Below are 15,417 nucleotides of genomic sequence, written 5' to 3'. Positions count from 1 at the left end.
TCCAACTAACATTTTCTATTTGCAGAAACACAACATATGACAAACATAATTAGCTGCACTGCAAAAAACCTAAATCTTACCAAGTATTTTTGGTTTAGTTTCTAGTTCAAATATCTCAGTACACCTGAAATAAAACAAAATTAACTAAAAAGTAACTTCTAAGTAAGAAGTAGGAGTTTGTTTTAAGTCAATAATTCCTTAATATCGACCTTTTCCTCTGGCAGATTATTTCACTTCTAACATGAAAGTTTTCCAGTGTTATAAACAAAATAATCTACAACTAGAACAAATACTTTTCATCAAAATTAAGGAATTATGTACTTAAGACAACATATATTGCTGAAAAGTTACCTGTGAATTAATTTTGTCTTATTTGAAGTGTCCTAAGAACATTTGGTAAGATTCTGTGTTCTTGGCAGACAAATACTCCAAATATTGCTTAAAGTTAAAACGAACATTTTAATTCAATTAATGTTTGAAATCCTTTTGAATCACAAAACAAACATTCTTCCTCCCAGAAAACACACAGTTAAATGAAATAAAACACATAAAGCAGCTAAACCACTTATTTATTACATTTCAATTCCTCTCTTTGAAACTAAATTAAAAGAAAAAAATGTGTGACGGTTTTAAAACAAATAACAGAAAAATAATTAGAAATGAGAACAAAAATGCTTGGTAAGATTGTGTTTTAAAAAATGCTGTAATAAATAAACATTTTTTATTTTCATTTTTTAAATTTACAGTTAAAAATTGTTTTGACCAGACTGAACTATGATAATACATTTGTGTGAGTATGTTGTGTGAAGCATTACAAATTTGACTTTTGAAGTTTGACAGGGATAATCTTTTCACATGTTGCTCTTTTATAATGCAACGCCTTCAAGTAAAACCATTTGGGCACGAACTGCATTCCTCTAGGCGCCTTTAATTGCATCAAGTTGAGCAGTCATCCCTCTGCTTCCAGCTGACATGTCCTCACAGGATGCTCTGCTGACTTTATCCCTGAAAATAGTTTCCTGGAGGCGCTGACAGATCCCCGTAGCCTCACTGCTAAAACTGAAAAAGCAGGTCGAGTCATTACAATGGCAGCTGTCATCTCTTCTGGTGAGCGTTTCATCACAAGGACGCAATTATCTTGCAGCCGGCGTCAACCCCGGCGACCAAACAGGAGGAGCGGCTGCAGGTAGAGGGGATGTTTGGAAAGATAAATATCCTTTCGGCTTCCTGGTTGCTAAGTGAACCGAAGGCAGGAAGCAAAGCGGCACTGATTTTTGTTTTTTAAGGATTCAAGATTCCACTGGAACGATGTCGCATTTTCACTGTTGGTTCAAGTTACAAGTTCAGATTTTATTGCAAAGCACATTTCAGCAGCAAGGCAGTTCAAATAAAAACCAACAGGAATGCAGCAAGTGTCTTTTCATTGTACAGCGCATACAGTGGTAAAACCAGCTGACCAAACATGCTGGAGCACAGCTTGGGTTGCTAGGTAACGGACAGTGCCTTCTGATTTGTGACGTTACTTTGTGGAGGTTTTTGAACTGGCTCATTTTCCAGACACCAGAAAACTAACTTATTGCCAGAGAAATACGGGTTGTGGTGTATTTTTTATTATTATTATTTTTTTTAGGTTTTTAGATGCAGTCGAGAACCAATTGGAAGTACAAAAACGTGCAAAATCTGTATTTTGCATAATAGGTCCTCTTTACATATATTTTATTTGTATTAATAGTTGATTGCAGCAAGTAATTCTTCGACAGAGTGATGGCTGTGGGTTTTAAGAGCTTAGGCTGTTGAAACTTGTTTTGTTTTGTTTTTTTTCCCACTGCAGAGAAACTTTTCCTCTAGTTTTTCTGCTCACGCAGTCAAAACATTTTGATTTTGGAGGGCAGCTCTGTTTGTCTGGCTGTGTGCAGATGGAGTGCTTCAGGCTAAACCTCCTCTGCTTCTTCTTCTTCTTCTTCCCCTTCTGTAAATCAATAACATCCCACTCACACACTCACTCACACATGGCAGTATTAATTTACTGTAAAATGTCCTGATTCTGCAGTCTGTCATGCCTTCAAGCCAAGCAGGACAGACAGGATGATGGAAAGCTAACGGAACGTCCTCGGTTTATGTCCGCAGCTTTTGGATAATATCCCAGAGTGGTCACCGTCGCTGCCGCCTCCTGGTTGCCTTGTTGTTTGATCCACACAAGTGGATTATCACGGCATAAACTACAGAACAGAAAGCAAAGACAGAGAGTGAGCAGAGCTCTGCAGCAGTAATGGCTTCAATCACCAGTATATTTCTTTAATTTAAACACAATAATTATCTTAAAGGGCACCTACTGTACAAAATTCACATTTTACACTATAATCGTGTTGCTATGGTGTCTTGTACCACCATAGCCATCATCCAAACTGAATCCTGACTTTCACATGAGTCAGGATTAATTACTTCTTCCTTTATTTCCATGTAAAATGGACAGAAATGGCCAAAACACAAACAACTCGGAATGAGCCGAGAGCAGCCAACAGAAAAGTTTTACATTCAGTTGCAAACATCAGCAGTGCCACAACAAAACTACCTCAGAAGGATGAACAACTCTGAGCTACAATACAATACAGGGTATTTTTGGTCTAGTTTCTAGTGCAAGTATCTTAGTACACTTGAAATAAGATTTAAGTTTTTAAGTAAATATTTCCTTAAAATTGATTACAAGTGCTTGTTCCATTGGAAGATAAATTAACTTAACACATGGAAAGTCTCTTGCTATAAGTGAAATAATCTGCCAGTGAAACAAGTTCTTTTTAATCAATATTAAGGAAATATTTACTTAAAACAAGCTCATATTTCTTGCTAAAAAGTTAGCATGCTAGCTAGTTAGCTTATCGCAAACAATCAAAGCTCTCTCAGCATTCAGATATTTCCAAAACTAACTCAAATAAGCTTAAATTAATTTGGTAAAACCTACTTGTTTTCACATATGTTAACATAAACGCTCATTATGACATATAAACTGCTACTTACTAGCGCTGCTTTGAAGAAACCTAAACTGAAATACGGCATTTGGGATAGAAATGTCTGAATGAAGTAAAGCAGTTCCATAAAATTCCAATAGATGGCAGCAACGCTCCATGTAAAATCAAATATTCACAGGTCAAATGCCTGACTGACAGGAAGTACAACTTTTTGTTTTTTCATTGGCTTCCAAAAACGGCCCATATCAGTTATGGGCCGTTTGTTTTCCAAACGTTTCAAAGTACTTTTCTAGAACTTTCAGGGGTACTTTCTAGAAGTTAAAAGGTTGTTTCCTAACAAGCCAAACACCCAAGAGCTGGGAGGCTCTTAAAAACACCCAACCAGACAGTTTTTGGCAGCAAGTTAGTGTTTTTTGGTGTTGAAAACCTCTGGAATGTAACATTACAAATCAGAAGGCAGGGCCCGTTACCTAGCAACCCAAGCAAAGCCCAGCCCGTTACCTAGCAACCCAAGCTGAGTTCCAGCACGTTCGGTCGGCTGGTTTTGCTGCTGTACAATGCTGGAAAAGAGAAGCGCTTTGTTGCTGCTCTATCACAGCTCAGAATCTGTTTTCTGTCAGACGTTGTCAGAAATATCAGAGCTCCTCGAGACGTCGCAGAGCGCCCGTCGAGTAAAATGATGTGCCTTAAACTTATGAACTGAGTGCAGTCTGCCGGCTATACATGGCCGACCCACAGCTCGTTTGCTAAACATTTGAGATGTTTACCCGGATCTCGTGGGACTCCTGGATATTCAGAATCTAATTAAAGCCGGCCTGTGTGGACCTGCCAAAATGCCAAGCTGTCTTCTGTGGATTTACGCTCAAAGCATCCAGATGGAGAGGATGTTTTAGATCGCACACAAGCAGAAAAGATAAAAACAAGATAAGATAGAATCCCAAATCTGCAGATGAAAGCTGATCCCTCACAATGATCCGCGATAAAACCTCGAGGGATTCATTAACAGCAAACTTGAGTCGGTGAGTCTTCAGTTTTTCCTGGTGATGTCGGATCCAGGTTGTGCCGGGTACAAAAGGCCTCCTGGAAAATCGGATTACGGTTGTGTAGCGCAGGAGGCTAATCAGACCATAACGATCCCCTGATGGATGGACTTCCTCCTGATGGAGGGAGGTCAGCAGAATAGAAAGCAGGACGTCTGGCTTTTAATTTCTGTCCCAAAGAAAAAGTCTTTGAGCCTCAAAAAAAAAAAAAAACCGGGGATTCATCTGTTTCCCACCAGAAATGGAGGAGAAATAAACGATCACACATCCGGCGCTAGAGGGGGAAATACTTGAGCTCTGTTTTCAAGGAGATGGTGGATGTCGAGTGGATGAAGATCGACCTCCTGGACTCTTTTCTTGATTTGTAGACAAGTTGCAGTTGTAGCTGGTTATAGCGTCTGGAATAGGAAGGTTTTTTTTTATTATTATTATCATTTTAAACCTAAAAGAAACACTACGACAAGAAAAACCAAACGTAACAGAAATTTTAATTTCTGTCAATGACAAGAAATGATTGTTTCCCAAAAGTTCAAATGTACCTTTCTAGGACATACAAAGTATTTTCTAGAAGTTAAAGTGTTGTAACAATTTAAAAGGTTTAAAAGGTAAACAGTACTTTTCTGCAACTTGTAGAGTTAAAGGGTTAAAGGGTCTAGCAGTTAAAGGGTTTTCCCAGATGCTCTGAAGTACTTTTTCTAAACGTTAAAAAGTTGCTTCCTAGAAACTTGAAGGTACTTATCTAGAATTTACAGGGTGGTTTTCAAGAAGTTAAAAAGTCTGAAGTACTTTTCTAGAACTTTGATAGTACTTTCTAGAAGTTAACAGCTGTTTTCCAGACGCTATGAAATACTTTTCTACGACTTGGCGTACTTTTCTAAACAGTAAAGGTTTGAAAGTACTTATCTACAAGTTAGAATATTTTTTTTTTTAGAAATTAAGGAGTTTTGTCGTAGAAGGTCTAAGGTATTTTTCTAGAACTTTCAGAGTACTTCCTAGACATTTAATTGCTTTTTCTAGACACTGAAGTACTTTTCCAGAACTTTCTAAACATAAAATGGTTGGTTTCTGGGTTACTTTTCTAGAAGTTAAAGAGTTGCTTCCTAGAAGGTCAAAGGTACATATTAACTATTTACAGATTACTTTTTAAAAGATATGGGGTTGTTTTCCAAAAATTTCAAAGTACTTTTATAGTAAAAGGTTAAAAGGTTGTTTCCTAGGAACATAAAAGTACTTTTCTAGAATTTATAGAGTAGTTTTGTAGAAGTTAAAAAGTTGTCTTAGAAGAGTGAAGGTATTTATTCACAGTTTGCTTTTAACTCCAAAGTGTGGTGGTGGGAAAGTTTGGACATTTACCCTGAAAATGCTTGAAAAGTTCTTGAGTTTTACTGGGGGAAAAGTGTAGAAACTGTATGATTGAGTTTTTTCTTCTTCTTACCAGGTTCCTAATGACCTAATTATACAATTCCTGATGCACATCCCAAAGTTCAGGCAATATTAACCTTTAAGCAACTCTTCAGTGCCATAAGTTGGCATTTCTTTCAGGGTTAAAGGAACCCTGCTCAATGTTTTTATGGGCCCACTTTACTTTACCTGCAGCGTCAGATATTGCCTGCATGCTCTCAGCTCCCTCCCTCTCTCGCCGTAGATGCCACACTCAGTCGTTCTGGATTCAATTGAAATGTGTTGCCAAAGAGAATTTAATCATCATTCTGCGCCTTTCAATTTCTTTTTGAGAAGTCGGTGGAATCGTCCTGTTCGCCCGCCCCCCTGTGGGAGCGTGAAACTCTGTCATTACAACAGCACGACCGTCCAGGCGGGCAGCCAGCTGATGTTTTATGGATGACTCTGACTCCATCTCTGCAGAGTCATTTATTTCTGTTTTTGTGGACGGGAGCCAAAATCTCTGCATCGTCTTGGTTTACATTCTGTCTGGAAGCTCTATAAAGGTCTCCGCTTATACATGTTTCATGCATACTGTGGCTGAGGATAAGATATATTTTTATTTATTTCAGAGTGGTTTTACATAGTGCGGTCTCAAAACCTGACATTCCTAAAGTTTCTTCTTGTGAACAGTTTCTCCACACATTTAGTCATTTTAAAAGCAAAACACCCTCTGGATACTTTTTGCTCAACACTAAATACATACTGTAGTAAAACTTGCGTCATTAGCTGCATTTCCAGTAATCCAATGATTGAGCAATTTGACATTTAGAAAAAAATATATATGCTTAATGGAAACACAGCAATTTTAAAAAAACTGGATAATGTTTTTTTTTGGATTGTTTTGTAAAATTCTAATGGAGAAACTTTTTTTTTTGCATCACATGATCAACAAACCGATGTCACTGGCGCAAACTATGAAGAAGACGTGGTAGAGGTAGGAAGATGATGCAGCAGCTTATCGCGTGAACTAACTTATTCACATGCAATTTTATTACATTTTTTCATTTAATGCAAACACAGCAATTGCAAAATTGTGTTTTTTTGACATTGTTGACTTACTATTCAGAAACTACTTGCTGTATTCTTGTTGATTGTTTACGAGGCTCCATTTCTGCTTTTCAAAGAAGGTTGCACAACTGTTTGCAGCCATTTTGTTGTAGTTTTTTCAATATTAGTAGAATATTGACAACGTTTTGCGCACATTTGTAATGAAAACGCAGCTAATGGCAGTTTGAAGAGACTTCTCTTTAGTTGTTTACTTTCTATTCAGAAACCACTTGTTGGTTGTGCATGAGGCTCCACTTCTGCTTTTCAAAGAGGCATGGTTGCATAACTGTGCATCTGTTTACAGTAGTTTGTTATTGTTTTTTCGACAGTAGTGGAATATTGACAAAGTTTTCCTCACATTAGTAATGGAGACACAGCCTCTGATGGAGCACTGCTTGTGTTCATTTCCTGCTTTTCACTTTCTCCTTATTCTTTGTGTTCAGGCTATTTAAAATGACATTAGGCAAATTTGCCTTTTTTCCTCCTCATTTGCATGAGCCTGTCATTAGCTTTCGCACCTGTCTGACGGAGATTAGGCTGTTTATCAACTCGAATCTCACGTGGAAAAAGCTCGTTAGATTTGAGGGCTGTCCAAGCAAAGATCAGAAATTAATAAATACGGTTGCAGCTGCAGGTCAGAACAAGACCAGAGGGAAAATATTAGTTAAAAACCCAACCAGGTCCCTCTGACCCGCTTTATCCTGAGCTCCTGGCTCTAAATGTCCTTGAGAGCTCCTGGTGTTCATCCTGAGAGAGCCATTATCTCCCAGATGACGCGTTTCTGTGAGTTAAAAGCCTGCCATGCTGATGTATGTGGTTTCTCTTTCTGTGCTTCTCTGCTTTCTGTCTTGGCCTCTGTGAATCAGTGTGATTCGGATCAGCCCAGCAGCAGGCAGAAGTGCTGCAGATGGCCTGCAGGTTGTTATCTGCACATTTAGATTCTCATGCATGCCACACACTATCTGTCTGACACGCCGTATTCACACCTTTTTGATGTTTTACAACCTTTTTCAACTCTTGCAGCAGAGTATTTATGCTTTGCACTGCTGTAGGTATCTGAGCCTTTGTGCTTTTATCTTTAGCTCAAAGTGAAACACGGGGAAAGCTCGCTATTAAAATCCTCCCAGGGATTCATTATGCAGGACTGGGATGGCCATAATTAAGAATAAATACAGAAAAGTATAAATGACTCAGTGAAGTTATTACAGAGCCAGAAAATGAATAAAAATATGTATTTTAATTAGAAAAAATGTGGTAATATTTTTTGGGTTAATTTCTAAGATGTTACATTATTCTTAATATTCTCTCTCCTCTTTTCCTTAAGTAATGCAGCCAGTCAGTGCTAAGTGAAATTAATGGCGCCTTGCAAATGTGAGCAAATTGTGCTCAGTAACATTGCGTCTTGGTATTTCAGCTTCACAAGTTGCATTTTAGATATGCTCTACAAAAATATACACGAATTGGTGAATCCACAAATGCAGAGAAATTTGGTTGTAGCTTATACCATTTTAATCTTTTTTCCTTCAACTTCGCCATAATCCAGATCTCAATCTAATGTGTTCATGCACCCATATAGTGTACATAAAATTAAGACTTTAAATTCATATAAAAAACATAAAGTTGGCCTTAACTACACTAATCTTAAGTCTTAAATTTTGTCGTGACAGGGCTTTTTGATGTTGTGCATTGGATGTATCTTCAGGCCAAAATTTGAAGAACGTTCTGTGACTCAAGGCGGTTGAGGCTACCGCTAACTAGCTGCTAATGTGCCATTACTAGCTAGCGAACTAGCTTTTGGATAAGTGCAAATTTTTAGCCAGTTGGATGGACGAAGTTTATACATTTTTTGTGAAGAAACAAGTCTTAATTTCCATTCATAACGTTCTTAAAAAGGTCTTTAAAAGTCTTAATTTTGAGTTGGTAAAACATTTAGAAGTTTTGAATAAGATGCATTAACATTGTTGTAGACATGACAAACTGAATTGTTTATTAAACAGTAAGTTGGTCTTACATCAGTCGCAGGTCTTAAATTTTGTCTTGACAGGACTGTTTAAGCTTATATATTCTATTTAGTTTGTTTTTTTTATTGTGGGTCTTTTCCGTCAGGCTCAAGTTTGAGTTGCACGCAGACATCTTCATTGCATTCTGTGACTCAAGCCGCTAACTAGCTGCTAATACATCCTTGCTAAGTAGTCTGTAAATTTGCCGGTTTGCTGAACAAAGTTCATACATTTTTGTGGAGATGTAGATCTTAAATTCCATTCGTAATGGTCTTAAAAAGTCTTATATTTGAATTGAAATCTTTCGAAACCTTGATTAAGATTATTTAACATTGTGTGAACCAGCTGTGAATACTTTTGCAGGGCAGATTTCCATAAAAACAGGTTAAATCAGGCTGATTTTCAGGTGAAGGAGCAGATGGCAGCCATTACTTCTTTGCTGTGAATGCACAGCTGGTCGTTGATATTTTTGCCATTTTTCTATTTCCGTCAGTGTGAGGTAGTTGTAGCGATGAACAGATTATTTAAAATGATTAAATAATCTGGTTAAAATGTTTCGTAACAAAGAAAAACTAAGTTGTTTTTAGTTAATAATTTTCCTCTGTGAGATCAGTTCATCCCCAGGGTTTGTTTTTAAAAGCAGAGCTGATATTCCTAAACTTTTCAGTCATATTTAGTGTTTTACTCCTTTAAAAGTGTCTAAAGTGTTACAGTTCTCATTCTCTGACACAGGATTTCTACATCAGCTATTTTTATTTAGACAGCAGGGTGACACAGCGAGGTAAAAGGTCTCGATTCAAACCTTCATGACAGAATTTCTCTGATTTTTTTTCTTTAACTTGAATAGCCTTGAGCGACAATGAATCATCAGCAATCTCTAGGCTCTCCCTACATCTAGCCCTGCTCTTGGTTTGCAGGCAGTGGGATCGATACGGCATTACAAAAATAACCCTGATTGTAAAGTTTTCAGTTCACAGATCAGTCACTGAACTTGCTGTTATTTCTTATTTCTGCTCCATGGAGCAGACGACAGATGCTGCTGCATGGAAAACTCCTGGGGCTTAAAAAAACAAACAAAAGTGAAAGCATACAAGAAAAATAGCAGGAAATAATGTGAAGTAAAAAAAAAATCACTTTCTCTGTGGATTAAAACCAGGCTGCATGTGTAATTTCAGCTAATAGCAGGAATGTTATCCTGCGAACACCCGGGAACCTCCATCTGACTCTGAGGTGTTTGTTTCTGCAGCCTCAGGATTCTCCTCATCTGGTGTCTCTGCCGATGACCTGGGTGAAGGAGGGAGGCACGGTGCGGCTCGATAGGAAGTACCTGCAGACGGACGTTAAAGGAGTCGGCGCCGACGACATCGTCTACACCATCCTGGCCTCAGAGGGGCAACCCAAACATGGTGAGAGATCGGTTCAGAGTCATGTTTCTTTTAGGGCTGAAATGATTAATCGTGATTAATCAATTTTTTAAATAATCATCAGCTATTTTAGTAATTGTTAAATCATTAACTGGAGTATACAGACTCAAAAAAGTTATTTCTAAACTAGATCTATTTGCTTTAGGGCTGATAATTAGTGATATCTTTAATTATATCATGATTATAGTTAACATGTTCTACCACAAAGTCCTTAAATATCATAGTTTTAGCTTCACTCGTTTAAAATGTATTTAAAAAAAGAAAAATCTCCTATTGTGCACCTTTTGCTAACCAATTATTAATCGGTTAATTCACAGAATAACAAACAGATCAGCCCTACATTCTGTTGGCGTTAAGTCAGGCAGACACTGGAATAAGTGTCTGCTTTTTTAGCTGCAGATGCAGCAAATAAGCACCAAATTGAATGTTTTTATTGTATTTTAAGCAGTAAAATATGCAGAAATGAATGTGTTTATTTGCTTCTTTTAATGCATTTATTATTAAAGTTGCTCAGTCTCTTAAAACCAACTCCACTGTCATATATTTAGGACTTTTTTGATGCCCTGTTTTTTAATCTCCTTATGTTGCTTGACTGATTTGTTGCACAATGAGAGGAGAAACGTTCGATCACCTTCATCCTCTGTCCAGGGGAGGTGGTGCTTGTGTCCATGCCGGCTGACGGCCCCCCAGAGGGCTGGCATCCCTCCCTGATGGACGACCAGGGCTTCACGCCGACGGCGTCTTTCACCCAGCAGGACGTGAATGACGGCACCGTCTGGTACCGCCACTTCGGCTCCAGCTACGACAGCGACTCCTTCCAGTTCCAGGTCAGGGCTCAACGCTCACACCGGGCTCAATGTTGCTCACTTAATGATGGATCTGTGGTGAATTTTCGACTTCACAAAAGTCTGAAATTTTGGACTTCTGATTTTGAAACTCCCAAGTTTTTCTCAAACGTATCTGAGATTAATCTCAAAATTTTTGAGTGTTTTTCTGGAGAAGTTTTCACTTTTTGCAAAAGTGGAAACTTTACAAAAAACTGCACAGAAAACATATTTTCCATTTAAGATAAAACAAAAACTGTAAATATGTTCTACCAAAGAACATAAGAAATATGTTTTACCAAACAAATTTGTGTGAAATAGGCTAAAATGTGCAAATTTTCTATCCAATTAATCGATTGGTCAAAATTGATTAATTGGAGTTAGTCCAATTAATCAGAGTTGTTATCCAAACAACTCTCAAAATGTTCATTTTTATTGCAAACTATTAACTTTTCAAACTTTTCAGATGTCAAAAATTTGAATCTCTCCTGAAACTTTTTCTATCTAGAACATTTCTGCAATTAATCTCAAAATTTCTGATTTTTTTCTAGCAATTTTTTTGATTTTCCAACTCAAATTTAAAAAACAATTTCTAGAAAATTTCTTAAATTTTCTAGAATTACACTGCGTGTTTTCTAGAAAATGTTTGACTTTTCACACTAAGTAGTTCATGTAAATTCCCTGAGATTAATCTCAAAATCTCAGAGTTTTTTCTCCTCCTTTCTTTTCTATTTACCATCTCCACAATATGCCATTGTATTTACCTGAGGTCAAAGGTTACGTTCTGAATTTATGGATTAAGATCTGTATAATTTTGTGTCCTAAAGCTGAACTCCTAAACCTTTTCCCACAGCCTTCTCTTTAAATATCTACATCTATTTTCAGCTTTGCTTACTTTCTTTCTGTTTCCATGTGACCATAAGCCAAAAACCCTTTTTTAGGTTTGCTGGGTGAAAATTAAAAATTTAACACGGGAGTAAAAATAATAAATCCAAAGAGGAAACAGTGACAAAGACTCCTGCTGTTGTTTTCTTGGACTTTATGCTCTTTGTGGTGTTTTTCTGAAGCTCAAACAAAGTTCACCTCCACCGTCTCTCTCCTGGAGTCTCTGCCCTTTCTAACATCTCTCTCTTTTACTTCTCCGTCTCACAATCGATCTTTCTTCACCTTCACCTCCTTCCTCCATTATAGTTCTTTTTCTTAAGACTTTCTCAAACTGTTCAAAGAAATCTAAGAAGTTTTTCTTTTTCGTCACATCTCTGCGTCTGTATTTTATCATATCTAGCTTTTGTTCTCTGTCATGAAAAGCACTTTTGATCATCTGGTGTATTAATGCTGCGAAATACTTAAAAGTTTCCTTTAGTTTGGAGCATTAACCACCTCAAAGTTGGTTTAAATCTGCCAACTTTATGTTTCTCATCTTCATTCTGTTTGCTGAAGATTCTCACCTCTTTAATCCAAGTTTCAGAACCGATGCACAGAGCTGATCATCCTACAGAGACTTATGTTGAACATCAGTAACGCAGCCAAATTATTCGCAAATTGGCTCAAAATCCTATAAAGTCCCAGTAATGGAGCATTAATCAGTGTTTTCCACCTTCAGCAGCAAGAGGCAGCCAAAAGCTGATAGCAACATCTAATTATCCTTGAACGCATCGCAGTTTGAAGCTAAAACTTTTTAGGAGAAAAGAAAATGTCCCAGAAATGTCCTGCTTTGTAAAGTTTTCCACAGCAACTTGTCAGGGTGTTGATAGTCTGTAAAGTTTACTGAGTTACTTTCACTGTTACTGTTGTTTTTCTGCGGTTTGATTTCATCAAATGTTTTAAGTTACCATCAATCATTCAGGGTTTTTTTCCAACCACATTTCTTCCTCCAAGATGATGGTTCTCCACTTTCCTTCCAGTTTTATTGAAATGTTTTACAGTTCTTAACCCAATTTTTGTAGTTTCCATTCTTAAGGAATTTAAGAAGGAAAAAAAGTCAGTCCGGTGTGAGAAAGTAATCAACCCACCCTCAAGAAATCATTAATTAAGAGGATTATATTATGCAAAATTAACCTTTTCTGTGTTTTTGTAATTACATTTGGGTCTCTACTGCTTCTAAAAGCAACCCAGCAAACACAAAAAAACACCCACACTTTTGTTTATTTTTTCAAAAAGTTGATATTTCTTAGTGGACAGCCCTGTTACCTAGCAACACAAGTGGAGGTTTAGTTGGCTTTACCGCTGTAGGCGCTGTAAAATGGCTGCTGGAAAAGGGTTTTATTGTCGACTTACCATCCAGAAACCTCCTGCTTCATTCTTTTTGATTGTGCAGGAGTCTCCACTTCTTCTTTTCGAAGACATACAGTTGTATAATTGTGCATCTTTTTGCAGCCATTTTCACGTGTGAGTTGGGGTCCGTGGCCAGCTGCAGCTTATGTGGATTTAAGCACTAAAACAGCTCATTCTGAAAGGCAGAACTGAGCAGACTGAAATATAATCAATCAAGAAGGATTTTGTGCAAAACAAAAATAAATCAATAAACTTGTTTTGCATAGCCCAGAGACCTAACCTGTTTAAAAGGAAGCGTAATAGCTCCTTTAGCTGGTTGGCGCATTAAATTTATAAACGTTCTCACTATGTAAAGTAGGATAAAAGATCTAAAAAAACATAATAATATTTCAGTTGAAAACTTGCTGATCTTTGTTATTAGCACAAATATGAACAGATTACAGAAGTTTGTTGTAGAAACCAGCAGGACCTTCTGGCCATTTCCTGTTTTCCCTTTTATGTGTTTCAGAGAAAAGTTCTGGATTTATGTGTTGAGTGAAAAACCAACCAACATAAAAGCAGAGGCCTTCAGAAACTTTTAAGCAGCACCATATATAAGCTGCAGAGCATTTATGTTGAATCGAATCTGCCGTATAATCGGTGATTTACCGCAGCAACGCCACCGTCAATAAATCCCGCTGACTCGACTCTGACTCTCATGACATCACATTACTTGTGATTGGTGGCACTGATTTCATCTCTACAAGTTTTCGTCCAAAAAGATGTGACACAAAGCGAGGATTCAGACAGAGCGACTTCACGGTCAAATATGAAGCTTTTCTTTTAAGTCGTGTTGCCTTGTGAAGCCTTCAGTCATCATAATCTCTCGCAGTCTAATTGAAAACCTCGAACATGTTGGAAGCGTGAAGCTCAGAGGTCAGAGAAAGCCGATCGTGTTCAGCATTAGTGGCTATTAGCGCTCGGAGATAACATGTTGAGAAGAAAAGCTGCTAACCTGGGGGGACCGGAGGGATGTGAGCGTTTACTCCGGGAAGCGCCCTCCGCTTTCAAAGCGACCTTTTACCCTCGGCGCTTCCATAAAGTGCTTTACAGAGCTTCGTCTCATCCGCTGGGATGAAAGCAGACTCTTTTCTTTTTTCACTCTTTTTGAAGCATTGTAAAAGTTCAATGGCTGTGGTTGTTGACAGAAGATTTGATCTCTAACAATCAGACCTCTTTCTAGGCAATTGTCACACCTGTGAAAATTGTCACAGCAGGAACTGATATCACTTTTCTAGGTTATTAGCGTAAAGGTCAGACTGGTCAGACGTTTGTTTTTATGCTTTATTTCCACGATAACAGAGAAAACCAATTCAAGGGGAAATATTTTGGAGGAGTCCAGTTTTACAGCAGGCCCTTTGTTTTCTTACCTGCTTCAGGACTGAAACGATTAATCAGACTAATTGTGATTAATCGATTATTGAAATATCCATCCATCCATTTTCTTACACCCTTGTCCCTTGGTGGGGTCAGAAGGTGCTGGTGCCCATCTCCAGCTAACGTTCTGGGTGAGAGGCGGGGTCACCTGGACAGGTCACCAGTCTGTCGCAGGGCAACACAGAGACAGGGCACACAACCATGCACACACACATTCACGCCTAGGTACAATTTGGAGAGGCAAATTAACCTGAGTGGGAGGAAACCGGAGTACCTGGAGAAAACCCACCATGCACAGGGAGAACATGCAAACTCCATGCAGAAAGACCGGGGCCGGGAATCGAACCCAGAACCTTCTTGCTGCAAGTCAACAGCTCTACCAACTGCGCCACTGTGCAGCCCCAATTATTGAAATAAGCATCAAATAATTTAGTAATGTATTAATGGTTAACTTCAGTTTGCAGACTCATTAAAAAGCATTATTTTTCCTATACTGTAGCTCTATCTATTTTAGGGCTGAAACGATTAATTGGCATTAATCAATTATTGAAACAAGTGTTAGCTAATTTAATTATCAATTAATCAATAACTGCAATAAACAGACTCAAAAAAAAAACGATTTTGTGTTGATTGTTTTTCTTAATGAACCAGAACTAAGTGGCCTCCTGAAACGTCCCACTGGACTCCAACCAATGTGGATCACTCGCCTCTTAACTCTTTCTCCAGACTCTTTATTCCCAAATAAATTGTAAACTTCATGAGAAAATAAGACTTTGGACTCTGAAGAACATTCTCTGTGAAGATGGAGAATGTGTGCGATGAATCTACATAACAGGAGTTTCAGTTTTTAATTAAATCCCTAAAATAAATGAACTTTTTGATGATGTTTTAATTCACTGAGCTGTTGCCGGATGTTCAGTGTCTGATTATGAAACGGTTTCCGTGTGTGTGTGTGTGTGTGTGTGTGTGTGTGTGTGTGTGTG

The 15,417-nt window shown here is 37.9% G+C and overlaps 1 protein-coding gene and 1 long non-coding RNA gene across 5 annotated transcripts in view; one reads left to right on the top strand and one right to left on the bottom strand.

The window, feature by feature from the left end:
• Positions 1–15,417, top strand: part of fras1 (Fraser extracellular matrix complex subunit 1) — a 271,118-nt gene that overhangs the window by 183,833 nt on the left and 71,868 nt on the right. For both annotated transcript variants that reach the window (XM_017306806.1, XM_008417773.2), the window contains 2 exons: positions 9,743–9,902; positions 10,569–10,747. In XM_017306806.1, the coding sequence (XP_017162295.1) occupies positions 9,743–9,902; positions 10,569–10,747 (339 nt within the window). The remainder of the gene's footprint in view (positions 1–9,742; positions 9,903–10,568; positions 10,748–15,417) is intronic.
• LOC103469822 (uncharacterized) lies at positions 790–3,296 on the bottom strand. Of its 3 annotated transcripts, none has more exons than XR_534411.2 (3): positions 3,016–3,296; positions 2,008–2,219; positions 790–1,053 (listed from the first exon to the last, which is right to left on the bottom strand). It is a non-coding gene; the product is annotated as an uncharacterized LOC103469822 (long non-coding RNA). The 3 variants fall into 3 exon arrangements; XR_534410.2 differs by having other exon boundaries at positions 2,028–2,219; positions 3,016–3,294; XR_534409.2 differs by lacking the exon at positions 790–1,053 and having other exon boundaries at positions 2,004–2,219; positions 3,016–3,289.

Source organism: Poecilia reticulata, linkage group LG9 (genome assembly GCF_000633615.1).
Source record: "Poecilia reticulata strain Guanapo linkage group LG9, Guppy_female_1.0+MT, whole genome shotgun sequence".
NCBI classification, from domain to species: Eukaryota; Metazoa; Chordata; class Actinopteri; order Cyprinodontiformes; family Poeciliidae; genus Poecilia; species Poecilia reticulata.
This window is presented reverse-complemented; position numbering and strand designations above follow the sequence as displayed.